This window comes from Cryptotermes secundus, unplaced genomic scaffold, assembly GCF_002891405.2.
Source record: "Cryptotermes secundus unplaced genomic scaffold, Csec_1.0 scaffold1269, whole genome shotgun sequence".
Classification (NCBI taxonomy): domain Eukaryota; kingdom Metazoa; phylum Arthropoda; class Insecta; order Blattodea; family Kalotermitidae; genus Cryptotermes; species Cryptotermes secundus.
This window is the reverse complement of record NW_019720738.1, coordinates 631,589-657,110: the sequence shown is the minus strand read 5'-3', so window position 1 is coordinate 657,110 and position 25,522 is coordinate 631,589. Positions and strand designations below refer to the sequence as shown.

Below are 25,522 nucleotides of genomic sequence, written 5' to 3'. Positions count from 1 at the left end.
AGTTACTTTAACCAAACTGAAGGGGTAGGGTTCATCAATTAAGTAAAAAAACCAAGTTGATATATAAGAGGTGAGAAAACAATGGAATATGTACCACCACTCATCTCGTGACCCCAAAAAGCAGACATCTCAGCTGATTAGGAACAAAATGTTGCCAGTCTCAAGACCAAGAAGCAACACTTCCTGATCCGGTTGCAGGTAAGACTGACAGGTAGCAGGGAGAACTTCGGGGAAGGACAGAACTACACGTGTGCAGGAAGGGGCTGTACAAGCTGATTAACAAACTATTTAAGACACTGAGGTCATGTACAGCCAAACCACCATCCCTGAACTTCAACCCTTGGTGTTAGGGGAGGTAGCAGCAGAATACATACATAGTATCACGTGTACTATTTTGCCAGACCATAATATAGAGCATGCCAAACCCTATGGGAACATCCAAGGACACCCTAGTTGTGGGTAAGAGAGTTACATCCTTAGGGCAACTCCGGGTCAGATGCAGATCCACTGTCTAGCAACCTGCCATAGCAGGCAGTTCAAGGTGATAATGATGCACAGCATTAGCTGGAGAACACTTCAAGCTTCAGGGGAATTCACTCCAATAATCCAGAAACACCAAAAGATATTTTGTGAACAAAATATCTGTACAGCAGTTCACATCAGTATGTGCAAATAATAAACATATTTGCAACTGAGAAGGAAAAGACTGCCACTATTCAGGTGTTAGACACATACACAGTGTCTTCACATCTTATGGACACATGCAGAGACATATATATTGACCTTGTTTCAGAATGTCGCCTGTCACATATTCGTCATGTGCAACGTGCACCCAAGCACACAAAAGAAAACTTCACAAACACTGACATACATTACTTTGGCAAGTGTGGGACATAAACACATACTACGGGGGCAGTATTTCCCAGATGGTGACTTTGAGTAGACCTTGCACAAGAGAAGGAAAAAGAAACAAGAGAAAATGGAACTACTGCAATGAGAATAACTGTCGGACAACCAGAACCAGCCTCTGCTCTGTCCAACTGAAGTGTCACAAGGAGCTCAAGTTCAAGCCACTCCAGGAATAAGATAGGAATGACAGATACTGGACAGTCAGACAGTTTCAGTGCCGCACATTCACATAGAACATTCAAAACAAGTTCAAACCCTTACAGAATAAAGGCTCTTAACTTGGTTCGGGTCATGGGCTTTCTGCCAGCAGTTGCTCTGTATAACCATAGTACAGTGGATCAGACCAGAGCGTCAGCAATTCAGTATGCTAAGATTTATTCTTCTCTGCTAACCTGCTCTCGCTTCATAGCCAGTTTGGGCAGCAATAACTGGTACGGGGCAGATCATACTGGCTTCTGGTTGACTAAGTCAGTGTCACATTTAGTGCCTTTCAGCATGTCCAAACCAGCGTGAAACAGCTCTGGAAATTGGTCTAACACCTTCCACAACTCTGCAGTCTCCTGACAACTCAGTTTATATGAATCTACATAACTGGTCTCTCCTTCTTCCCACAATATATGTATCACGAGGTGTTTCACACCTGGTTGATGAGAAAAGTGAAACACTGTACCCAAGGAAAAATGAAATGTATATGCTCTATTCCAAGAGATAATCTCCTGCAAGAATGCCCAACAAAATCTTCCACAAATGTCATATGCATTGGCAATTGCTCAACTACTCTAAATGAAAACTTCCAGGGGAAGACACTGCACTTCATGTTAATGTGACCAAATTGGCTTTCGAGACTGCTTGTGACAATGCAGAGGAATAAACCTTATCAGTGCACTGGGCATTTAAGGCAACCCTAAGTTGTTGTAACCCCTGTAAGATATTTTACTGAATTTAGCTAGATACAAGATCCAGTATCAAAGAGCTGAAAGTGTTAGATTTGTCCCATATAGATGCTGTCTTCCATGTGTACACCCAAAACAAAAGTAGCCTACCTGATTACATCTCCACCGGCAACAGAAACTCATTAGATGAAGTGGACATGCTGATAAGCTAAGGTGAGGTCCTGCAACAGTCTCATGCTGAGACCCATGGCCCTGTTCTGTTAAGAAGGGACCAATAGATCAATATGACTCCTTTGGATTACACTTATCCCTCTGACTGTCTCTGCATGCCTAATCAATTATATCATTCTGTGAAATAGACTTCACACATACTACCAAATGAAGTTTCGAAGTGGGTCCATGGTCCTCAGACCTGAAGTAATTTCCCATGGCATCCAAAATTGGGTTACTTCCCCTTCATCGCAGTCTGGAAGGTCATATGCCCACAGTGGGAGCTGCAGTTGTCACATGAGCCAACAAGGAGACAAACAAAATCACAAGAAATAAACACCAAATTAATATGGCCCTACATAGCGCAGTGCACCATACAAGGGCAATGCAAGCAAAATACAGGAGATCCACCTAGCGATCAGGCTGTGCCTCTTTGCCCAGACATAAAGGTAGAAGTTCCAGGAAGATGCCTATTTCCCTTTCTATACATATTGAGTGTCTGATATGCCACAGACTGTGTAGAAAACACTATATCCAGCAGTTCTTGTATTGTTGCATGTGTATTCATTGCTATGGGAACGTGCTTACCTAGCTGTTGCCTGGCAACATTAAGGGAGGACAGACAGACAGCAAGGTGCTCTCACAAACCCTCTTTTATTTTTTTCAAAATAAGAAACCTATGCTAAAAATGACATGTGAACAAAAAATAGTCACTGCACTTGCAACCAAACCATGTTAACATTAATAAAATAGCTAACCACCCTCTGCTGCCATTTCAGATAGGGGTGGGGGGATGTAGGAACGATATGCCCGTGTCCACGTTCCTTTTCTTTCTGATTGCTACTCTGGATGGTCTGAAATGGGGATACAACACAATATAAGTCAGTCACATGAGCATAATAGAACTCGGTGGTTAGGTGTTAAAGAAATGAGAATAAGATGATCAGGGGCCATGAAACATGCAGATCACAGCAGTGAGTGTGGCTCTAGCTTGGTTGCACAAGTGACAAATACAAGGGGTAGGTTTGCTGATCAAGCAAAAGAAAGCAAGGGGTTGTATGGAGGTGAGCAGAACAGTTAAGCTGAAAACTGAAGGGTAGCAGATGGCAGAAATGTGGAAGAAACATGGTCAGTCCCAGAACATACAAAGAGTGTAATTCTTGATGTCAATTTCCATTATTAGTGGAAGCAGAGATCTTGTGTCATTGGCAATGTTTTCACAGCTCCACCGAAGGTAACGTGTCAAAGCAACCCATCACCCTGCTTCCCGGGGGCTGAATGCCAGGATACGGCTGATGGCCCTCGATGCGGTCAGTGTCCGAGGGGTTATGTTGGTGATGGACGTCATTGCAAGCCTGGTCGTACCTGCCAGGAAAGGCCATGTTTTCATGGTGAGTGTTTCATAGTTCAGAGAGGATGGCTTTATCAGCATGACTATGTATATATGTTAAAGATTTTAATGAGTTTTGAGTTTGTTGGACGGTAAAGTGGGAGTAAGTGAGTCATGTGGGTAAGAAGTCGAGATTCTATCATGTTAGAAACATCATCTTTGAAAATGCAAAGTTCAGAAGCCTCCATTTATAATGAAGATCACTGTCTTATGGGATGTGACACAGTGTAGTCTGGTAGATGACACATCTTAGAGGAACCTGCTGCCTGTATGAGTATCTCCATACTACACAGAGCCATTGCTCTAATACACTGAAGATGGAGGCTGTCTGTTACCCCGAAACATTTATCATCTAAGAGACCACATGGTACTATTATATCCCAGAAGACTGTAATCTTAATGTTCGCTGCTGCTGGAACTTCAGATCTCAAATCTCTCCTTCCTGCTGCGTCACTGATCCATGTGTTACAGGTGTGAGGTGCTACGATACTGTGGAAGGCTTCCAGTGTGGTCCCTGTCCCAGTGGGTATGTTGGTGACGGACAGAGGTGCAAACCCCGCAGTGGCTGCGAAAATAACCCATGTTCGCCCGGTATGTAGGATAAATCTTGTTGACAAATTTCAGTTAAAAGTATGGAAAGAGTCATTTGTTTATGGCATTGATGTTTGCCATTGTTCTTGCTTTCATTTACTTTCTTCCTTTTACCCTTTTTCTTCTCTTTCCTTCCTTCCTTCTGCAGGGTTGCTAAACTTACTAAATATCAGATGCACATATAATTTTCAGAAATTTGAGAACCCCAGACAGATGTGGCACAGGTGTTTAGGTACAGGCTTTCCACTCAGCAGGTTTTTTGCATTTAATATTTTTGTAAGAAATGAAGGTATATTTTGTCCATGTCTGGTATAGAGGTAGACTTACATTTGTAAGGCACTAGTTTGAATCTTGGCTAGCTTTTCAGCTATCTGGACTGACATTATTTACTTACTACTTCAGTCTATCCACGCAAATGTCGAAGTGTATGTATATCTCCTTCCAAATCCTTGTCTACTGCTTTTTCATGATAATCTTCCCATCATATCTGAAATACAAATTCTGCAGCTGAAATGTCATTGGATAAGGCAAGAATTAGCCAGTAATGTCCGCATGTTACTGAAACTGTTGTTCTGAGGGTTGGCATTGTTGTGCAGGTGTGCAGTGTGGCCCGACGGAGGATCCCCCATACTTCCGCTGTGGTTCATGTCCCCCGGGAGCCACAGGAAATGGAACCTCTTGTCATGACTTGGATGAGGTTGGTGCATCTGCATGCTTTCTGCCTCTCAGGAGAATTATGAATGAAATGTGCTGCCTTCTAGGATATAATGCTGTGTAGTCCAGTTGAAGTTTGCTGAAATTTCAGAGGAACATCATCGAGCTTCTACTCGACTCCACTGTCACACATCCCAGAAGGCCATGCTCTACATACAGAGCACTGTGAGAACCGCAAACACAATATGTGGTTCCTCATGACTCCTTTTCCCTGATGGTCTTTCTTTTTAACTGTGATCCATGAAAAATCATTTATGACACAATTCCTGAAGCCCATTCAAATAAGGTGCAGTTTTTACTTCCAGAAAATACGTCACATTTTGTGTGTAAGATTTGAGGATCTCATGGTGATGACTGTGATGAGTGCTGTCTCCTGCAATGAGATGATTTGTAGTCTGATAGATTGTTGCTTAAATTTCGGAAGAATGTGCTGCTTCTGTCTTCAGGATAGAAGTGTAATGGATACTGTATAATCAGGAAGAGTAGGTTTCTGCCCTGAAGAGAACAGTGGCATGTTCTTTTGAAATATGAACAGCGCTCTGCAACTGCACACCATTGCAGCCTGGAACAGAGTAATCTTCACTTTTCACCAAACCATGATGAATTACATGACATAGTATTCAATGCGTGTGAAAAGTACAGAGATTCAGTCTCCTGTAAATTATTCTTAATTGCAAAGACCAAGTGGTTAATGCTGTTTAAGGAAATAATTACTGCTGATTTATTCAGAGAATCTGGAGGTACGTATATTTGCCATTGTTTTATAAAGGGTTACATAACGTAGGAATTGAACAAGGCGCTTGCTGTCAGTTAAATCAGTCTGGTGACTTTGCAGTGTGATTTAGCAGAGCCGTGCGATCCACGGGTTCGATGCACGAACCTGAACCCAGGCTTTCGTTGTGACCCGTGCCCCCCTGGGTTCACAGGCAGTCCTGGAGTGGAGGGGATTGGTCTGGAAGAGGCGTACTACAAGAGACAGCAGTGTTATGATATCGACGAGTGTAATGATGGCAGGAACGGAGGCTGCGCCCGAAATTCCATCTGCAATAATGTTGAGGTATGTTGCGCCCAGCCTGTCACAGCGCCTCTTCCACCCAGCATACATACCAGCAGATGGTTGATGTGTACCGACAAACTTGTCAAAGTCTCAAGTCTCTGGCCTTGAGGCCAAAACTGAGTGTGACACTACCAGCAAGCATGTTTTTACAAAAAGATAGCACTGGATGTATGTATTTATATTTCGGTTAGTTATGGTCTGCATTGACCTTTCAAGCCTCTGTCCTCATATGTACGGGTATAGAATCCATTTCAGAGGTGGGGGCACCAATCAGACAGGTTCTGTTACCCCCAGTTATAGGATAATCATGAGGATAATGGTTGGCAGAGGGGATACAGGGTTTAATGTGACTTCTGACCACTGAAGGTGGGGGGTCTTCACATCTCCAAAGTCTCGTGTTTCTTAGAGCTGAAGGGTTCAGTCTGTGACAAAAAGAAAGTCTACACAGAAATCAGACTGGGCATTTAACTCTGAATCTCATTCCCTCAAGTTAGATGCACTTAAAGCAGCGAAAGGTTTCTGATTTGTGTGTGGAAGCCTGGATACCTGAGTCGTAGTGACTAGGCTACAGACTGCATGACCAGGAAGTCAGTATTCAGGCTAACTGCAATCCTTACATCAGAATCAGTTATAAGAAATTCCTACGTAAAATAGAACGAGGTGTAACAGAAACCGTTTCATTTTTAGCTTACATTTCCTTCTACTTTCATTCCTCAGCTTCTAGCTCAAATTTGCATAATTGTCATGTGGGATGTATGTGCTCGGTTACAAGGATTTTCTCAAGGTCCCTCTGCCTCAGGATTTGGCTAATGTTTCTTCTCAAAATGTCATGCTCCACAACTGTATCATAACTGTAATTCACATTAGTGATACTTACAGGAACAAATTCCCAAACCCACATCATAATAGTTTTCTTTGTGCCAAGTGTTATTCTCTTGTGCTTTCATACTGGTTTAAAATGTGTACATTATTTGTGAAAAGCCACTTCCAAGCATGTAAAATGATAATATTAGCAAGCTAATTTATTGACTTATTCTCATGGAAGCCATCTGTTGAGGCATGGCTCACTTCTCTGTATATACACAGACAAATAGTGTCATTAAATTTGCTGATCATTGACAGCAATTCAGGATCACTTACAACTACATAAACTGGAACTCCCATATCATTTCACAATAAATAACTTCAGCAGTTGATACATTATTAACCCTTTGACTACCAATCTCAGCCATACAGCTACCTGCAACAACACCAACGCTGATGGTGATTAGTGCAATTGCACAAAAAGCTGACATTATTTTCCGCAAATAACTTTAAAATGTCACGGAGAATACATTATATGTAAGGCAGTTCTTGCTGTAAATATCAATGTGTCACACTTTATGCCATATCTTTGACAGAGATACTACGCTAATTGAGTAACAGGTTGAACTCTTCAACTGCAGCTGGCCTTAACAAATGTATCTCCAAGCTGATCTAGTTGGCCTATGTTGTGCAGAGGATTAAGTAAACTTTAAGGGAACATCTGTGTAATTTATAATGCTTTTTTAACCCTTGTATTTGACAGAAATGTTTGTTCCCCCGTAGGGCTCCTATTTGTGTGGGGAGTGCCAAAAGGGTTATGTGGGTGACCAGTCAATGGGCTGCCACAACTCCCCAGGTCTCTGTCCTGATGGCACACGCTGCGATACCAATGCCCACTGTCTCCTCAAGGGTACACGATATTCCTGTGAGGTAAGGCTCATTAATTGCAAGTAACATTCAGCAGAAATATACAAAATTATATTCATGATATGGGGTGTACACTGCAAGTTGTTAAGTGAATTTTATTAGAAGAGTACCCTCTTCTGGGATGTGACACTGTGTAGTCCAGTAGAGTTCCTCAACATTTTGAAGGAATGTACTGCCTGCAACTTCAGGACCAAAGTTATGTCATGTAACAGGTGAGCAGAAAACAAGCAGCAACCTCGACCCTGAAAAAGGTTGCTGTATCTTGGTCTGAAACAGGACTACACACTATCACATCCCAGAAGATAGTATTCTTTGTAGACACTGCTGTGAGAAATTTAAATTAAACTGAATTTTATTTGCTTATGCCTACTCTACAAGAGCCTTGGATCAAACTTTATCGAGTTGACAGCCTTCTGGGTTGTGACAATATCTGCAATGATGTGCTTCAAGACCAATGGAGAAATACATTTGCAAATTGTGTCTGCTTCAGGCTTTGCACTTCACAGAAGGCTTCTGCAGGTGTTTACTTGTTTACAGACGTTCATGTTGTGTCTTTTGTGCATAGTGTAAAATTGGCTGGGCAGGAGATGGCCACGTGTGCGGACCTGACCGTGACTTGGACGGCTGGCCAGACTATGACCTAGGTTGTGCCGATGCAAAGTGTCGGAAGGTAAAGAGAACTCTTGAGCAATATTTCTCAGAAGATCCTCTGAAAGCCCTAAAAATTTATTTAATAAGATTATTGCATCTCAGTGAATAGTGAGGTGATTTGTTATTAACGAATTTGAAAGGGTGTGGAAGGAAATGTTTTGGCTGAATCTAATGTACTATCTCAGCCATTGCTTGGAGAGACTGAGAAACTGCTGTTGATAAAATCTGAGATTAGATTTGATGACATGGTTTCTCTTCAGTGTCATCAGATGTTCTGTATTTGTAATTTATGTAGTGCACCATCAGTTGTGTAACTAACTGGCTTGTAGTGTATTATTGGAATGCTTGGCATTGATGCTTAAATGTGTATTTAAGTCACAGACAGATGCTCTCAACAAATTTTTTAACATATTTCATTATCAGATAACACTTACTGTATATTACTTTATGTTAATTGTAATTTTTTTTACTGGAATCTCTTATTTATGTCATGTTTTTATCTTTCTTTCAAATTGTCATAACTGCTTAAAATTTCTGAATTTGGCTCCCATTTTACTCATTATCAGTTAATTAATACGAGTATATCCATGAAAGGAGTAAGACGAATGTAATGAAGTGTCAAGCCCCAAACTTATGGTCTGTATTCCTTACAGGACAACTGTGTGGGGATACCAAACTCAGGACAGGAGGATGCTGACAAGGACGGCATTGGAGACATTTGTGACTCAGATGCAGACAACGATGGAATACCCAACAGTCCAGTAAGTAATGTACGTTAAATCAAATCCAATTTCTGGCAGGGGCAGAAATTTTCCTCTTCTTCATGGCTTCCGCACCAGCTGTGAGGTCCACCCAGCCCCCCTCAGTCAGGATCATGGCTCTTTGCTAGGCATAAAGCATCTAAGGCCTAAAGAAGATTGCTCACCACCATCGAGTTCCAAGGTTAAGAATGCATGGAGCTGTATCTCTGCTTTCCCATACATTTTTGCGGTGTGGTGTTTAATTAAGCACAGAGATAACTACATCTTTATTCACACCAAGACATATATTTTGTTTCAATAGGACAACTGTCCACTGATTCCAAACCCTGATCAGTCGGACACAGACCAGGATGGAGCTGATAAGCAGGGGGATGCTTGTGACAACTGTCCGACCATCCCCAACTTTGACCAGGAAGATGTTGACAAAGACGGCAAGGGAGATGCTTGTGATGATGACATGGATGATGATGGTACAGCCTACATAATTACATAGCTAACTCTATGATACAGGGTTGTCCTCTGGCAAGGCACGTGCAGGAAGGTAGCTTGAGTAAGCCACAACTGCTCCCTTTCATATCCTTTCCAATTTACCACCCATCCTCCTCCTAGCTGCTGGTTAGTCTGGATACCAATGGTGTCGTAAAATAAACCACATAAAATACACTCTGCATACAAAATGTGAGAGTGAAGAAAGCAGTCTTCTGGGATTTGGCGCTGTGTATATGTGGTGTTAACCGACGTTTCGGAGGAACGTATCGCCTCCATCTTCAGGGTAGAAGGAAAAATATAAGAAATCCACAAGCGAAGAGACCATGAGAACCGGTAAAAGCAGACTCAAACCTCAAATCTTACATAAGTGAGAGTTTTCCTGACTAAAATTTTACATGTGTTTCTCAGTTCCCCCCAGTATACTACATGTCATGCCCATCTTATTCTCCTTGAATCATTCACTCGAACAGTAAAAATTACAGAGCTCGCCATTATGCAATGTTCTTCATCGCCGTGTTACTCCCTGTTCAGTTCAAACACTCTCCTCAGCACCCTGTTCTCAAACACCCTCAGTGTATTTATTTTATGATCTTCCAGATTATGGTGACATGAAGACTTGCGAATGGTTACTGACATTTTGGGACAAATGTTCTACCCCAAAGATAGAGGCAGCACATTCCTTCAGAACCTGATAACCACCTCTTAGATTATGCTGTGTTATAACCCAGAAAATCAGAACCTCATTTATCACCACCATGTAAACTACATATTCCACCTTCTTTCCTTAGTGTGTGAACCAAGTTTCACATTCTTACAGAACAGGAGATAAAATTACAGTTTTTCAGACCTGTAATTATGACATGTGCAGGATTGTAGTCCTAATGCTCAGTGTGCAAGAATGCTCCAGCACTCAGTTCTTGGCATGAATAACACGAGACCATTCTTGGTCACAAAACATACATATTTGAAGAGGCTGACGCTTCTGTCTCAGAGAGATCCGAAATTATGTAAATTATAATGTATTTATTTTTGTGTCAGTTTTTAGAATTCTTGCCAAGTGTCTCCCTGGCATTGAAGAATGGCACTGGGTGTTACCCTGATTTGACCACAGCACTCTATATGTGTAGATAGTTTAGAAATGCTGTTAATTTCATCATAACATTTCTTTAATAGCAGCTTTTAATATGCGAACTGGTCAGTGTTCAGAAGCAGAACTGAGCAAAGGAATTCTTAGTATCAGTAAAGGAATATCTTCTTGTGCAGGAATTCCTAATCACCTGGACAACTGTCCCAAGAAGAGGAATCCTGATCAGCGGGACACCGACAGGGATGGGCTGGGAGACATGTGCGATAACTGTGTCCATATCCCGAATGCGAACCAGGTTGACTCTGACAATGATCTTGTAGGCGATGCATGTGACAGCAACATTGACAGAGACAAGTAAGTTGGTTAACCAATGGGAAGACAGGATTTTTTGTAAAGAAACTAGGTTTCATAAGTTCCCCACAGAACTGTTTTTTTTTTTGTAATACATAAATGTATGTAATATCAGTATTGAAATGTTACTGACTCATTCAGTGTCTAATTGTTCTTACATATTTTACCCTATCATGGTAATCCTTTATTCAGGCTCTACATTTCCTGTTATTTGATGTATTTTTTATTTTTCCTGGGGCAACTTTCTTATTGGTTGCTTTTGGCGGCCTCGGTGTATCTTTCTTTCTTAGCTTGTTGTTATTTTTTCTATTATTTTTTATTTAAATCGGTGTAAAATTTTGTTAGTTTGGGTGAAGTTTTCGTGGTTAGGATCATTTTGTTTAGGCAAAACCTTATTAATTTGCATATTTATGATAGATGTCAATTGAAATTTTCTTCAAACGGCTATTCCGTTAATTTACGTTCTTTTGATGAAAATTGGCTGAAAAAAACATGAAAAAAGGGCCCTAATACAATAATAAGTGACCCTGCTAATGCATATACCGATGACTGTTCTGTTATTCTGCTTCTGTTATCCATTTTTATTCTGCATGTCTGCGATTTTATTTCTCTGCCACAAGAAACATTAGCGTCCTACATGCAGTTTCAGTACAAACTGCCATGCATATCCACTGAGTTGTATGCACAGTTTTGACTCAGTCATGCTGTTTTGAGCCCCAGAAATGTGCTCATTGTCCTTTCAGTGTGTTCCTCTTATATTAATTTTTGATACAGTAGTTTTCAGGGACAAAAGTCCCTTCGCATAACTGAGTCACCTGAACAGTGACCCCCACCCCCACATTTAAGTATATTTTGGTGAGTAATGGGTGTCAACACTAAACTGAAGAAAATCTTAAAATGGATAAAATTTAACACTGAAATTATTGACTTTGAAGCACATAAATTGACCTTTAAATGAGACAAGACCTTAAATCAAAAAGCACTAAATGGGTGTTCTGCTGTATATGGTTCTTGATGGGCTGTCATACCAAATGCAATATCACATCTTCAGCCGCTTGTTTTCAGGGATGGCGTGGAGGACCGCGAGGACAACTGTCCAAATAATGCAAACAGTGACCAGGTAGACACAGACAATGATGGAGAAGGAGATGAGTGTGACAAGGATAAGGATAATGATGGGATTGTAAACAACCACGACAACTGTCCCCTTGTGTACAATCCATACCAAGAGGACATAGACAGTGAGTAGCCTTGGTAATTGTCAAGCTCATGGCTGTTCAAGTAGCTGATCTACCAGAATAGCATAAACTAAGGTAAGGCATGAGGACCGTGCCATAGCTCAAGCAGTTAGTCGCTGGATTCCCACCGTGGCGGCCCAGGTTTGATCCCGGGTCCGGTCAAGTGGGATTTGTGGTGGACAAAGTGGCACTGGGGCAGGTTTTCTCTGAGTACTTCAGTTTCCCCTGCCAATCTTCATTCCACCAATTGCTCCACAATCACCCTCACCTATAATCGGGGGCTGATACAATAGGCCAGAAGTGGCCGCAGTGCAAGGGACTTAGTTCCTCCCCACTACCAATAAAAAAAATGTAAGGCACAGTGGCACAATGGATGGACAGCTGCCTTGTCTCTGTTGCATGTATGTGACACTGTAAATATTGTTTTGTAACTGGAAATGTGTCACAGTGTGAACACTTCATAGAGACCAAGACACTGAAACAGAGAAACAGATCCATGCTCTCATTAGGGAGAACAACCCAGAGACAGGATAACTATAACAGTTTGATTTGTAAATAGAGCTTTGGTTTTGAGCCCCAAGGAGGCCATGATGCCAGGACTTACTGGCTAATGGCAACCATGAGTCATAGGTGACTCTGACTCTGAATGTCATGTTTGCATTTCAGATGATGGGATAGGTGAAGCCTGCAAGCATGATTTCGATAATGACACGGTGCCTGACTACCTGGACAACTGCCCCAACAACTCAAAGATCTTCTCCACAGACTTCAGGTTTGTTTCATTGGTACACAACATGGATTTTCCTCTTGACTCAGTCTGAAATGTAGCTAATTGAGAAATTCCTCACTTTTTATGGAACTTCTGTGTTCAGTACCATGTTCACAACAGCATGCAGTATCTGTTTGTATGCTTGTTAGGACGTACCAAACGGTTGTGCTGGATCCTGAAGGAGACTCCCAGATTGATCCTAACTGGGTTATATACAACAAGGGAGCTGAGATCGTTCAGACGATGAATAGTGACCCAGGACTTGCTGTTGGTATGTATAACAAAAATGGGAGAGTTTTAAAGGCAGTCAGGAGACAATGTCAAATGTACAATTTAGAAGTTACTATGTATATTTCTTCAGGACAGTGGCAGAATAGTAACCCAATAAGGACACAACTGCTTCCTTTCAAATTCTTTCTGATTTATCATTCATCAGTCTTCATACCATCTGACGCTGTACAGTCTATATTCTGACACCATCACCATCAGTGGTGGTAGTACATATAAATGTTATGGAATTTATGGTTCTCACAGAAGTGAATATTAAGACTGGTCTGCTAGGATATGATGTTTTGTAGTAACCAACACTTTGGAGGAACCTACAGCCTGTATCCTCACAGATGGGAAGCAGTTAATTCCTTTGAAATGCTGGTAACAATCTACGAAATTACATGACATCACATCTCAGATAACCATCTGTCAATTGTGTTGCAGGATATGATAAGTTTGGAGGAGTGGATTTTGAAGGAACATTCTTCGTTGATACGGAGATAGATGATGATTATGTTGGCTTCATATTCAGGTGAGGTATCACATGTGACATGTGTTCTCAACTCAGTAATACTGCTTGGATATTGCACATGTTTCACTTTGTAAGGGTCCAGGTTTTGGATCTGAGGCTATCATGGCAGTGGCTGAGTTTAGCTTGCTACATATACATGTATGTTTCTTGCTTGGCTTCCTCATTTACCATAGAGACTGAGGCAATATGTTCCTCTGAAACTTCATGCTCTCTCTGAACTACACAGTATTACAACCAAGAAGACTGTACTCTTTGCTTATAGGTTGTTTTGCATTATTTTGGGATCTGTGTATTTAATATTGTAACATAGCTCAAATCAAACTTCATAAGTTTTCTGAAAAATGGTTGTCACACAAAACATAAAGATTTTAGTCTTCTGGGATGTGACACTGTGTAGTTTGGTGGATAGGCCTCTCCCAAACCATGGCACGTATCTGCCAGAACCAGGAGAACATAAAGACTGTACTTCCATTTCTTGACAATGATCGTCACCAAATGTGTGTTCACAGCACTCAGTGAATTCTATGTCTATTGACAGTTACCAGGACAACCACAAGTTCTACACAGTCATGTGGAAGAAGAACACGCAGACCTACTGGCAAGCAACGCCATTCCGAGCTGTGGCTGAACCAGGCATTCAGCTGAAGCTGGTTTATTCAAACACGGGTCCAGGCCAGATGCTGCGCAACTCCCTGTGGCACACTGGTGACACCGAGAACCAGGTGAGTGGGACACGCAGTGACATTCTGTTCCAATTCATTTTCTATAGTCTGTAGCTCTGGATTCAAGGTTTTGGCAGTTCCTCGCCATTGATACTGATTTGCGTCTTTGCGCCACCTGGAAGCGGGCAGTATTCCTGACGTTTCAGAGATACATGCATACGTACCAAATTTTTTTCCATGGGGTGTAAGAGGAAACTTTTCTATTCAGTTAGGTGGATGGGGGAGGGGTATCAGTAAGGGACCATGTCTGGGACTAGATCTTTATTAACATCCCCATCCAAGTAATGACTTTACCTCATACAAGTGATGATAGAGATCCAGTTTCTAAAATGTTATGTTTGAAAAAACTCGAGATGACAGGCAGTAACCAAAATAGTAGCCTTATTTATAACTATTGTATTGTTAAGAAGAGTTATGTCTTCTGGGGTACCTGTTGGAAGCCTACTGATGTTTCAGAGGAACATGTCACCAGAGTCCGCATGCTGCCTGCTTCATACTGGATTTTGGCCTGGCTTACTCTTCAACCTTGAAGATGAAGGCAACATTTTCCTCTGAAATGTTTGCTTTCAGCGGACAACAGGGCATTATAACCGCAGTAGACAGAACTTCTTACAACCTCCACTGTGAGAATATCAACTCATACTCTGTTGTTCATTTTTATGTTCGACCAGGTGAAACTTTTGTGGAAGGACCCCAGAAATGTGGGTTGGAAGGAGAAAGTGGCATACAGATGGCTTCTGCTCCACCGACCCAAGATTGGACTAATCCGTCTAAGAATATTTGAGGGCGAGAGCATGGTGGCTGATTCAGGCAATATTTATGACTCATCGCTGAAGGGAGGACGACTTGGAGTGTTCTGCTTCTCACAGGAGATGATCATCTGGTCAGATCTGGTATACAGGTGTAATGGTGAGCAACTTCTTAATTTGTACTGTTCACCTAATGCTGCTCAGATCTTGAGCAAGGAATGAACTGCTTTGTGCTTGTGGCTAGTGGAATATCTGTTGAAAATTTAATGGGAAACTTTGACAGTTTCCCTGTCTTTGGTTTTCTCACATAAACTTTCCATTGACCCACTCTGAAAGACACTGAAATCACCATTATGCTACATGTGCATACTGCAGACTTTCTGAAGACATGTTCACAGAATAGGCATTAACAGTGGCAGTCTAGGGATACCTTTTCATAGCAAAGATTGATACTATGATGCAAACTGATGACACTGCAGTCCTGACTGAAGTACTGCCATCTTATTGAAACTAACCAGTTTACTCAGGTTTACTAAGGTTTCAGACGTTGTCCATCATCTGATGCTTTAAGGAAATTGGACCAGCTTTCATGCTCAGGTGAAGAAAAGTCGTCTGCTGTAGACCCATCAGAATAGGTGCCTCTGACCCCTCACCTCAGAATGGAAACACATCCAATTTCTGAAACACTGTGCAGTTTAGAATACTGAATGATGGACGAAGTCCAGAAACTCAGTAATCCTGAGTGGTATACACCATTGCCAGAGCCCCTTAGAATCTGCTTGAAACTGGGATTGTTTCTGCATTTGGTGGCCGTGGAGACAACACAACAAACTGACATCCACTATCAGAATTACTGCCATGCTCAGCCTAAATATATCGAAATTAGTGGTTGCACTGTAATTTGTGTCCATGTTGAACTGCTGGAAAATACTATATACCAATAAAAATTTTGCTGGTATTCTGGGAAGTGATGCCACAAATTTCGTACTATCCTCCAACAAAGAGAAGCCGTGGGAAGTGGAGGATCATGCTACCATTCAATGTCACACATTGCAGCTGCTTGTGGAGCTGGAAAATAACCCACAAAAGATATTTTCATCAAAGGAGTCCATATAGCAGTCGTTCCTATTATATGCTTACTGTTCGTTTCATAATATATTAATTTCCATTTATTATATTATAGTATGTTTTTATTAACTAATTAACTTAATGACTGATAAGTTAAAAGTACTGATCAGATATTAATGTTTTGCAAATTCCACAACTCCCTGTCATTTCTATGAAAAGTATTTATAGAGCAATGTTGCCACTTTCATTGTCCTGTTATTGTCACTAGAAACTGAAGGTTCTCTCCTGTTCTTGCAGATCATGTGCCAGAGGCAATCCATCGTGAGCTGCCATCACGACTGCAATCAGAAGTGTTAATCGACTTGAGCAGGCCCCCACACCCCCAAACATAAAACAATGAGATAAATAACAGAAGTATCTGCCTCCCTCTTTGCAACATAAACATGCTAGATGTGGGGGTCTTCAGAGCTCAAAGGACTGATACATTTTGGTAAATGTCTCTCCATCAACAAAAATTGCTGTTCAGAGAAACCTGTCATTGAATCATATTCCTTTTCCTTCACTGCTGTAATTCTCAGTTCCTGGTCAAAATAGGGCATTAAACTATCTGAGTTTTAGTTTTATAAAGCCCTATACAACAGTCCTAATGATCTTTGGAATATAAATCTTCATGAAATGAAGAAGGTGGAAAATTTTAAATGCTTAGGAAGTAAAAGTTACAGGTGGATGAGTACAAGAACTCATGAAAGAATTAAAAGTTCAGAAAACTTTTACCAATTAGTAGCAGATATACTTTGGAAATGGAAAATTACAACGGCAGGAAAAATTTGTTTATTTAAAAATTAGTACATGCCTACATTAACATACGGAGTAGAAACAGAGATACGAGTATAAACTAAGAGCAACTGAGATGAGATTGTTAAGAAGTGTTATGGAAAAACCATGAAAGAGAATGACTAATGGAAAAATTAGAAAATTTGAGAATAAATTAATAAATAACACAGTAAGATGGTGTGATCACTTTTTAAGAATCAATGAAGAGAGAATCCTGAAGATGTTGAACATGTGACTGGAAGCAAAATGTTCCCAGGAAAACCAAGACCAAGATGGGAACAGATTAGGAGAGATGTTGCACACAAGAAAAGAGGGGGAGATGATTTGAGAAGTGACAGATGTGGAGGCTTGACTGGTAGATGGTTCACATAAAAGTGAAATGTCAAAGGAAGAAGAAATTATTTCAGACTGTCATTTAACCCTTATCTAGCCATGACCCAGCTTTCAGTCGGCTGGCCAACACAGCAATTTGTTAGTCAAGATTAATAATTTTCTGCTTTTGTGTATGAGATTAGTGTAAAGCCTGTTCAAGTTTGAACATAAATAGCTGAAAACAAACTTTGTCCAAAGTACTTACCCTCGGTAACTTGAGAAGTTCTGAAAGGAGCTAAGATACTAATATTAATAAAATAACAAAGTGCAGTATGCTGGTATCTAGAAGAGTTTTGTTCTGGAAAGGTGGGCACCATAATACTAACTCAAGCATTCAGTGCTGGCATATTCTGCTCCTGTTTGTAACTGTCTGCTTACATAACATCAGAATTAAGACAGGAGCAAGGCTTAGTCTCTTATATATATATATATAGGAATAGAGTGACATATGAAAGCCATGTACAATGTGAGGTTTTTTGATTTATATAATATTGCCAATTCCATGTAATTATGAGGTCGTTTGTAGCTTTATGTATGTATAATGTTGTATTGTGCGCTGTTCAACATTTCAAGGACTTAAAAGAGTGCTAAAAACCAAAACTGGCAATGGTGGCTAATAAAGATGAACTTGGTTTTGAAAGTCTTAGAAACATCAGAGTACTGGTGTTTGGATGCTGGTTTTCCATCACAAGATCTCCATTAATCCCAGGGCATCTCATTGGGGATTTATTGTGAACAGTGCCACTGGGAAATACAAGCCCACACCTCCATACAGTTTCCCCTACCAGTTATCATTCCTCTGAGTCTCTTTATTCCTTTATCAAAGTTGTTAAGGACTGCTGCAGACTTACACCTTCATTCGGAGTGTCCATACCTATAAGTGGCTTAACCTAGAGTAACAGGATCTAGTTTTGGGAGCTGGAATTGCTGTCAGTATAGTGACAGGTGAAGGAAATAGGAGAGTGGGAAGACCAAGGTTAAGATGGGAAGAATGTGTGTGGCAGGACATAAGAATTTTGGGTGTAAAGAGCTGGAGGAATGTAGCATCAAATGGAGAAGAATGGCGAGCAATCCTGAGGAAGGCCAGAGCTCACAAAGGGCTGTCATGCCAGTGATTATGATGATGATGATAGTGACAGGTTAGATCGCCAAGGAGTCTGAATTCAGTTCCCAACAGAAGGAAGAGACTTTTCTCTTCTACACAGCATTCAGACCAGCTGTGGGCCCACACAGCCTATCCTACGGGTACCGGTGCCTCTTTCCCCAGCAGTAAAGCAGCCAGGACAAGTAGTTGACCACTCACTTCATTTTTGTGTTAAGGCTAAGAAAACATGGAACTTTGCTCCATTTCTTCATCTGTCTTTGTGACTGGGCTTAATTACTTAAGACAAGTTTAACTTTACTTCAAAAGTTATATACTTATTCTTGTGAGATTTGAGGTCCTTATGACAGTGACTACCAAGATGTGATGGAGTATAATCTAGTAGATTTTTTACTAACATTTCGGAGGAACCTGCGCCTCCACCATCAGGATAGAACTCTTCTGCCATGAGTACGGGGTGTCTGAGCATCAGAATCCATTCTTCATCCTTTAGAAGAAATAAACAGAATCATGTCCACACAACCTTCATCTCTCAACTGAAATTACACCTGCATGGCTCTCTGATTTGTTTTCTTTAAAAATGTGAACAGGCGGCCTTCTTCATTTGAATCCACAGCCACATTACTAACTCCATGAAGTGGTGTCCTTGTTGAGAAGCTATGTGTTCCTCAGTTGCTCAGATGTCAAATAAGTGTTAGCATTCTACTGAACCTGAAGGTTCATGGATCTGCTATTGTCCTGATCCTGAGCTTGATGAATCCAGGTCACACCTACTCATTCTGTTTCTTTCAGATCCATTTTAATATTATAAAAATTAAGTACAGTGGATATGCTGTTTTAGTGTGATTGGTATGTAGTTGCAATAAATGATATTCATAATGCCGTAGCTGCACTGTGACCATTCACTTGTGAACAAGGTTCTCCCATTCATCATACCTGATGCTCTGTTATATAAGCTAGTGGTCCTCAGACTTTGTGATATGACTCCCTGAAATAGTAAAGTAAAGGCTAAGTTGCCCCTGTGATTAATTAATTAATCACTATGCCATGAAGACATGTGGGAGTGGAGGTATAGCTCCACCACTCTTGATCTCAGCACTAGATGGAGGTGAGTGGTCAGATTCACTCTCCAGCCACTTTACCTCAGTACCCATTGGAGGGGAGGCTGGGTGGGGCCCAGAGACGGTCTGGACATTGTGAAGTAAAAATCTTTCCCAGCTGGAAATTGAACCTGGACCATCCAGCCTATTGCTATCCCAGGTCCCCCCTTAAATAATACATAAATTCATGCAAAATCCCCCATGTCTGCCAGTCAGTGTAAAATGCAGTTCAGCACATTGTTGGAGGTCCCTGTCGGGCTGTGTGGCGACAGCAGCTTTACAACCCCTCGACACCTACAGTAAGCTGTAGAATGTTCCTAAATATTTTGCCAGCTGCAGCTACATGTTCTGAAAGCACTTATATTGAATCACGCTGACTTGCCAATACTGTGTAAATGTAACTATATTTTAAACAATTCTTGAGAACTGGATGNCCCCCCCCCCCCCCCGTTAAGAGTAGGTTGTGACAAGTGGGGGATCATGACACACAAATTTGAAAAACCACTGTGCACACTATAGCTCAGTTGGTGTAGTGACTAGGCTACATGCTAGATAACCAGAGAACTGAAATTTGATTCCCATGCAGCCTGCACCCCTAGGGGATCATGATTCTCTATTTGAGAAACCATAGTATAATGACTAGGCTACGGGCTGGCCACTAAGGGCTGTTTCCTGGCGTGTGGAGCTAACCACTCACATCCATCTAGAGCTGAAGAATGCATGGATCTATACCTGCACTCCCCCATACATCTTCACAGTATATCGTTTTAATTAAGTACGGGGACAACTTTATATCTTCATCTTTTATTTTTACACACTACAGACATTGTGTATGAAGTCAGATGTACGATTACTGCAGAATATTATATCATGCAAAATTTATGCATAATCTGATGATGTAGGGCAGGGCTGTCTCAACTTCAAACCACTGAAGAGTCACATTGTACATCATTGTAGTTTGAAACCATGTAATGTTATAACATCTTCTGGTTTATCTCAAGGATTTGACATACCAAGCATCTGTTAATTAAAACATATGTTTTATTGTAAACACCAGTTTTCATTTTTAAAAAATACATCTCACCATAATACTGATAAGACAATAAGTGGAACAGCATAACATTAAAACAAAACAGAAACAAAGATCACTAATTGAAAGTAACTTAGGAAATTGTACAAAGTGTTCAACACACGAGCACCTTGTAAACATCTCTACACACTCAACACTTTTCTTACTCGATACTTCTGTTTTGATGTTGCTTAAACAGTTTTTAAAATTAACTGTGTTCGTTACATTGCTTCTGACATTTATTAGTACAGATATTTTTATGTGCCATAAGCATGACGCAAAATGTATGAACAAGATTCCTATCCCTAGTGTCAAAACAGTTATGCCATCTCTTGCCTGAAACTTTGACTACAACTTTAATGTATTAACACAAAAGTTATTATATTCAGTTTGTCACACTTAAATGTAATATGGCAGCTACTAAAAACTGCCTCTGGAGTCAAAACATTTCTGGTTCAAGTCCTGAAAATCATAATACAGCAGTTAAATTCTGCACAGTAATAAACTATATTTAATAAATGTGTAAATATAAATAATAAACAGAGTGAAACCCCCTTAAGAACTCCTGTTCAACATATTTCTTTTACTGTAATACACTTATTTACTTTAAAAAATAATTCAGGTTTTGCATTCATTTCAGTCCCAAAACTCTACTTTCGCCTCGGAGCAACCAAATGCCAGTATGGTATTAAGCATCTGACATTAGGTTCTTGTGGTGGTAACTATAAAGAACACAATCTTCAGGTATGTGATGCTGCAAAGTTTGATGTATGGGTAAAATATCTTGGGGGAATCTGGAGCCTCCATCTTCAGGGTAGAAAAGTGACATGAGAAATAACAGCGACATTGGGGAAACAGAAAAAGAGCTGCAACCAAGAGCTTAACCCCATTCATTATTCTGCGTTCTTCTGCCCTGAAGATGGAGGTGACAGGTTCCACCAAAACATTGGTGCCTATCTACCAAACTACACAGCATCAAACCTCTGTAGAAGGCAATCTTCATAGTGAAGCCACAAGAACTGGTAATTCTTGGCAGTAAGAGTCATATCAAGGTTTTCCTGTCAACAAAGATTGCTTTAATACAAACTTTATGTTTCAGTCTTAGGCAGCATTTCTTTGTTTAGGATTTTGCTTCAAAGTTTCATGACTCTATTACATTAAAAATTATGTTCCTCAGCTGAAGGTTGAAGTGTGATCTATTTAATGGATACACTGCAGAACTATGTTGTTACATAAACATTAATTCACTGCCAACAGCTATTATCCCTCTCTCAGTTCAACCACAATACTGAGCAATGAACTGCCAGAAATGTGCTTCTCCTACACTTAAATATAAAAGGTGTAAATAATTTAATTATGGGCATATTCAGTTTAAAGGTCACCATAACTAAATTAATACAATAATTATGGCCGAAACCAAACACTTCACATCTTACAAAACCTTTTAACCTCTAGAATGTTAGTTATTAACCAATTTCACAATCAGATCTGTAGAGATGGAAATTATCTTGATAAAACGTTGAAAGTCAGCATCGAAGATGTGTCAATGAGTGAGGAACAGGAACGAAGTGGAAGCAGGCTGGAAGAAGATCTAAACACGGGAAAAATAAGTGACAGTGATGGACAGAATTCAATAATTTCCATTCCTACATATAATATGTGGGATTTGTGGTTCTTGTGGCACTGGTTGTGACTATGTGATGGCATTAGCCTGGCAGAGAGTTGTCTGTGTTTCAGAGGAATCTGCTGCCCCCATATTCAGGGTCTTATACTCTGAAGACAGAGGTGACAGGTTCCCCGGAAACTACCTACAGTACCATATTTCAGAAGACAGTGTTCTTCATAATCTCTTGATTACTTCAGTACATCACAGAAATATCATTGGCATGACTCCTTACAGATTCAAAGAACATCACACTACGTTACACCAACATTTTAAAAAGTTCTGACCTGAATACTATGTCTATGTATGACAAACATTAACTACATTATAAAAATAAGTAACACATATACACATATTTTTACTAACGTCAGCCTTCTGTGAGTCTGAGATGCCTCAACTCATTCTGCTCTTAATAAGATCTGCCAAATTTGACAAAATACACAAAATCAGTATAAGCCAAATTGACTGTAACCATTTTAAATTAATTTATCCAACATCCTTACTTGGTTTCCTATTAACATATTTACATTGAACTTCATATCTTGTATCAGCAGGCATCTTTAGGCGGTGGAGTTGTAATCTTCCTTTTGAACAACAAGATATGTGGCTCTGAAAAATAAAGTTATACTTTTATTCAACCAGCCATTACCTCTCAATACAAATCAGAGATCAATATCAAACATAAGTTTGTGGCTGAAAACCACAAATTAACTTTAAATGGAGAATTTTGATGAAGAAACCTCCTGGAATGTAGCTAGTCTGAGGAGCAATGACCTGAGATGTATCTTAGGTAAATAGGTTTAAGGATTGGAAGTGGGTGGAACTGGCTCATTTATCGTGTCCAGTGGTGAGTTTCAGTATTACCGGATACAAGATAATTCTGCACCCATATCTTCTTGCTTATCAGCATCACAGACTTTCATTTTGTAAAAGTTTCTAGACTTATTATTTAATACCAGTAATTTATTTCATGAAGTGTCTGGAGTCCTTCCCCTGAAATATTGGGAAATAATTCTAAAATGGGATAAAATTCTTTTATTCAACCATACTTGATTTGGCAGCCTGTATAAATCTTTCAGGAAATAAGGAGGGCACAAAAATATGCGTCAAGATATAAAAAATAATGTTGTTATACTACATGGTAAGAACACTGAGTCTTCTCACCTGGTTGATGGGTCATATAATGAACCCAACCTTGACTCTGCTGAACTCCGATACTCCTCCACTCCGCTTCTGACATCAGATGAGTTTTTGGGACTAGTTTTACCAATTCTTTAGGTAACACAACATGCCTAGAAACACATGAAATAACATCACAACATTGACATAATTTATGTAGCCACAAATGGTATATATATTTGACACTCTCTGTTTTATAACAAAGAAACATTCTACTTCAAGACAATATGGTTTCGGTTCAACAAAAAGTGCGGTATTATGGTGAACCGAGAGCAATGCTTTAAATGTACATAAAAAACTAGAAGAAACTCCTACCTATATTCGTATTCATTATCATAGTATTTATCTGAGTAAAAAATATTTTTCTGCGACATCCCTTTCGACAAATTGAGCAAATAAAACCGAAGAGCAGACAATAAAACACCCAACACAAAGCGTTAACCACCAACTCCAATCTTGTCACTGTTTTTCGAACTTTAAATTCAACCAATCATAAACAAGAAGCATGACTCGCAGGTATACCAATAGTGTAGCTATAAATATCCCATAGCTTGTTGTCAAGTAGTTTCAATAACTAAAACTGCTTAGGGTTGTGGCACTGAAAATTATTCTCTATAGGACTGACATGTGCAGTATAATTTATTATATTTATGTACTATTTATATATTCAATCAGATTCGTTGTGACATATCAGAATGGAGACATGCGCAATGTATCTTTTTCTATCATCTGTAAGTACCTTGGATTACACATACGACTCTACTTTTCTAAACAATACCAGTGAGTTCCACTTTGGTATGTTGGTTGTATTGGAGTTGGCTCCTGTTGTTCATCTGCGTCAGTAACCACGGATACAACACACGAGATTCGGTTTATTTGTACGTTGATCCTTGGCCCAAATTACCGTGGTGTCAATTGTGCCGTGAAGTGTGTGCATGATCGGTGGTCAAATATAGCATATCATAGATAGCGTACTTGGTCCCAGAATACGTCATAGAATAATAACGATCACAATCGAGCATGATAACGTATTAATAGATTCAATTGAACTTCTTATTCATGACTGTCAGTACATGAAATTTTCGCTTAAAAACAGACGTACATGTTTAAATAATCTCAGCGAGAATGAAATGTGTAAGACAGAAATATCACATCTTGTTTCTTTCGCTCCGTATGATCAAAAACAAGAATACTAAGTCGTTCATGATTGTAAAGTGACACAAAGTGGACATTGGTTACGTTGCAATATCTCATATATCAGGTCTTTATGTTACTGTATTCGTGACCCCTAGGCCTGATCGGGCCTGACATTGTACTCAGCTCTCCTATTTTACATTTAGTAACCAGTTCCTTTAACAGTTGGGAATCGAATTACCTTCATATTTATTTCCTGGCTTTCCTAAATTTCTGCAGGCAAACAAGTAGTACTTTAAAAATAGATCACTACTGCCTCGTCCTACACGTTTTCCAAGTACGTTAGTACAGCGACCCTACTTCCGAGATCTAAGGTTTTCATGGCGGTGAATAAGATTACAGTCTTGGACGTTGTGTAGCTTGGAAAATAGGTATCGACATTTCGGAATAATCTGCGGCGTCCATATTCAAAGTAGAAAAAACATTTCTTGGTAGAGAAGTATCAGCGTTTCGGAGAAACTGTCAACCTCCAATTTCAGAATAGAGGGTAGGCACCAACGTTCCAGAAGAACCTGTTGTTTCTATCTTCAAGTCATAACATATCCTTCTAGATAGATACGTATCAACCTTTGGTTTGGGGGGGGGGATCCTGCGGGCTCCATCTTCGGTGTGGAAAATTCTTCTTGGAAGATAGGTACCAACGTTTCAAGTTGTTCCGAAACGCTGGTACCTACCTACCAAGCTACACGACGTCACGTCTCAGAAGGCCATGATCTTCTACACTTCTCTTTTGGGGGACACTCGGTTTCAATCTCTGATTGTGCTACAGGCTACCCCAACATGCTTTTCGTGGTTGTCTCGAGTCTCTTTCATTCATTAATTCTCCC

The 25,522-nt window shown here is 40.2% G+C and overlaps 2 protein-coding genes across 2 annotated transcripts in view; one reads left to right on the top strand and one right to left on the bottom strand.

The window, feature by feature from the left end:
• The window catches only part of LOC111873268 (cartilage oligomeric matrix protein), a 49,311-nt gene extending 31,266 nt beyond the window's left edge, over positions 1-18,045 (top strand). Inside the window, exons 8-23 of the mRNA XM_023867834.2 lie at positions 3,236-3,403; positions 3,874-3,993; positions 4,590-4,690; positions 5,543-5,764; positions 7,352-7,498; positions 8,061-8,165; positions 8,800-8,907; positions 9,209-9,377; positions 10,660-10,837; positions 11,900-12,075; positions 12,739-12,844; positions 12,991-13,112; positions 13,556-13,643; positions 14,182-14,365; positions 15,037-15,274; positions 16,480-18,045. Coding sequence (XP_023723602.1) covers positions 3,236-3,403; positions 3,874-3,993; positions 4,590-4,690; positions 5,543-5,764; positions 7,352-7,498; positions 8,061-8,165; positions 8,800-8,907; positions 9,209-9,377; positions 10,660-10,837; positions 11,900-12,075; positions 12,739-12,844; positions 12,991-13,112; positions 13,556-13,643; positions 14,182-14,365; positions 15,037-15,274; positions 16,480-16,574 — 2,327 coding nt within the window. The 3' untranslated portion in view covers positions 16,575-18,045. The remainder of the gene's footprint in view (positions 1-3,235; positions 3,404-3,873; positions 3,994-4,589; positions 4,691-5,542; positions 5,765-7,351; positions 7,499-8,060; positions 8,166-8,799; positions 8,908-9,208; positions 9,378-10,659; positions 10,838-11,899; positions 12,076-12,738; positions 12,845-12,990; positions 13,113-13,555; positions 13,644-14,181; positions 14,366-15,036; positions 15,275-16,479) is intronic.
• A 4,267-nt stretch (positions 18,046-22,312) lies between these two features.
• On the bottom strand, positions 22,313-23,964 carry LOC111873290 (cyclin-dependent kinases regulatory subunit). The gene is made up of 3 exons (XM_023867883.2): positions 23,817-23,964; positions 23,487-23,614; positions 22,313-22,931 (listed from the first exon to the last, which is right to left on the bottom strand). The coding sequence occupies exons 1-3, from the start codon at positions 23,873-23,875 to the stop codon at positions 22,870-22,872; spliced, it is 249 nt and encodes an 82-aa protein (XP_023723651.1). The 5' UTR covers positions 23,876-23,964; the 3' UTR covers positions 22,313-22,869.
• Between the last annotated feature and the right edge of the window lie 1,558 nt (positions 23,965-25,522).

What these genes read in the sequence shown, in the direction of transcription:
- LOC111873290 (XM_023867883.2), bottom strand. Translation starts at nt 23,875, where the DNA reads ATGTCGCAGAAAAATATTTTTTACTCAGATAAATACTATGATAATGAA. An exon ending in GATAATGAATACGAATATAG is followed by an intron (nt 23,615 to 23,816) that starts GTAGGAGTTTCT and finishes ATGTGTTTCTAG; the next exon opens with GCATGTTGTGTTACCTAAAG. An exon ending in TTATATGACCCATCAACCAG is followed by an intron (nt 22,932 to 23,486) that starts GTGAGAAGACTC and finishes TTTATTTTTCAG; the next exon opens with AGCCACATATCTTGTTGTTC.